Source organism: Halyomorpha halys, unplaced genomic scaffold (genome assembly GCF_000696795.3).
Source record: "Halyomorpha halys isolate HHAL.00 unplaced genomic scaffold, Hhal_1.1 Scaffold702.1, whole genome shotgun sequence".
NCBI lineage: Eukaryota > Metazoa > Arthropoda > Insecta > Hemiptera > Pentatomidae > Halyomorpha > Halyomorpha halys.
Genome location: NW_027109550.1, coordinates 305,545 through 306,794, shown reverse-complemented (window position 1 = coordinate 306,794; position 1,250 = coordinate 305,545). Strand labels below are relative to the sequence as shown.

At 35.8% G+C, this 1,250-nt stretch overlaps 1 protein-coding gene across 1 annotated transcript; it reads left to right on the top strand.

Moving 5' to 3' along the window:
• The first annotated feature begins 317 nt into the window (after window positions 1-317).
• On the top strand, window positions 318-773 carry LOC106685487 (general transcription factor II-I repeat domain-containing protein 2-like). The gene has a single exon (XM_014428193.1). It carries the CDS (start codon window positions 318-320, stop codon window positions 771-773), a length of 456 nt encoding a protein of 151 aa, XP_014283679.1.
• The last annotated feature ends 477 nt before the right edge of the window (window positions 774-1,250 follow it).

Genomic DNA, 1,250 nt, shown 5'->3' with positions numbered 1-1,250 from the left:
TAAAGAGGCATTACTCAACTAAGCATTCTATGCTACACTCACTGACAGGACAAATAAGAAAAGACAAAATTCAGAAGCTTACCACAAATTTGGAAAAACAGCAGCAAATGTTTCATAAACGAAGAACACAACATAATAATGTTGTGAAAGTTAGTTTTATAGTTAGTTCAAAACTGGCAAAGTCATTAAAACCATTTGCCGAAAGAGAATTTATCAAGCAGTGTATCTTAGAAGTTTGCATTGTTTTGTGTCCTGAAAAGAAAAATAAATTTGGAAAAATTAGTTTGTCATGACGAACTCTTGTCAGACGTATAGAAATGATGGCTTATGATATAAATACAACATTGATTGACCATATGACTGGTTGTGAATCATTTTCCATAGCATTAGACGAGAGCACCGCTTTGTCCGAAACTGCTCAATATGCTATATTTATTCGAGGTGTTGATAAAGAGTTCACTGCTACTGAGGAATTTCTTACTTTACAGTCGCTAAAAGGAACCACTACAGGAGAGGAAGTTCAAAAGGTATTCATAAGTTTGGGCTTGTCAAAATTAGTTGGTGTATGCACAGATGGTGCAACTTCTATGGTCGGCTTACGTAAAGGTTTCATCGAAATTTCGAATGAAAAAGCAACTGAATTAAATGTGCAAAGAGATGATTTGATAGTCCTTTGCAGTATCCACCAACAGGACTTGTCTTCCAAGTCCATTCGACTCCACAATGAAAGTGGTAGTAAAAACCATCAATTTTATTCGATCCCGAGGGCTTAACCATCGTCAGTTCAAGGCGTTTTGGAAGAAATATCAGCCGATTATGACGACGTAACATATTATTGTGAGATCAGATGACTAAGCAAAGGGAAAATGCTGAAACAGTTTTTAGAAATGAAATAGCAGACTTTATGCAAATAAAAGATAAACCACTATCTGAATTGAGTGACCCAAAATGGATATGTGATTTAACATTTCTGGTCGACCTTATTTGCATATGATTTGAATTTGAAACTTCAAAAACAAGTAGAGTTAGTAAATGATTTGTACAGCCATTTGAAAGCGTTTCAGAACAAAAGCGCTTGTGGGAGGCACAGATGCTGTCTGGTAGCAGTAACCATTCACCACGCTCTCTACGTATGGAAATATTGCTTATGCTCAATAAGCTGAAGAACTCAAGTTACTGTCGGAGCAATTTGAAGAACAGATTAAGCGATTTAAAAAACATGGAAGACTGTTCCAATTTATTTGCTAGTC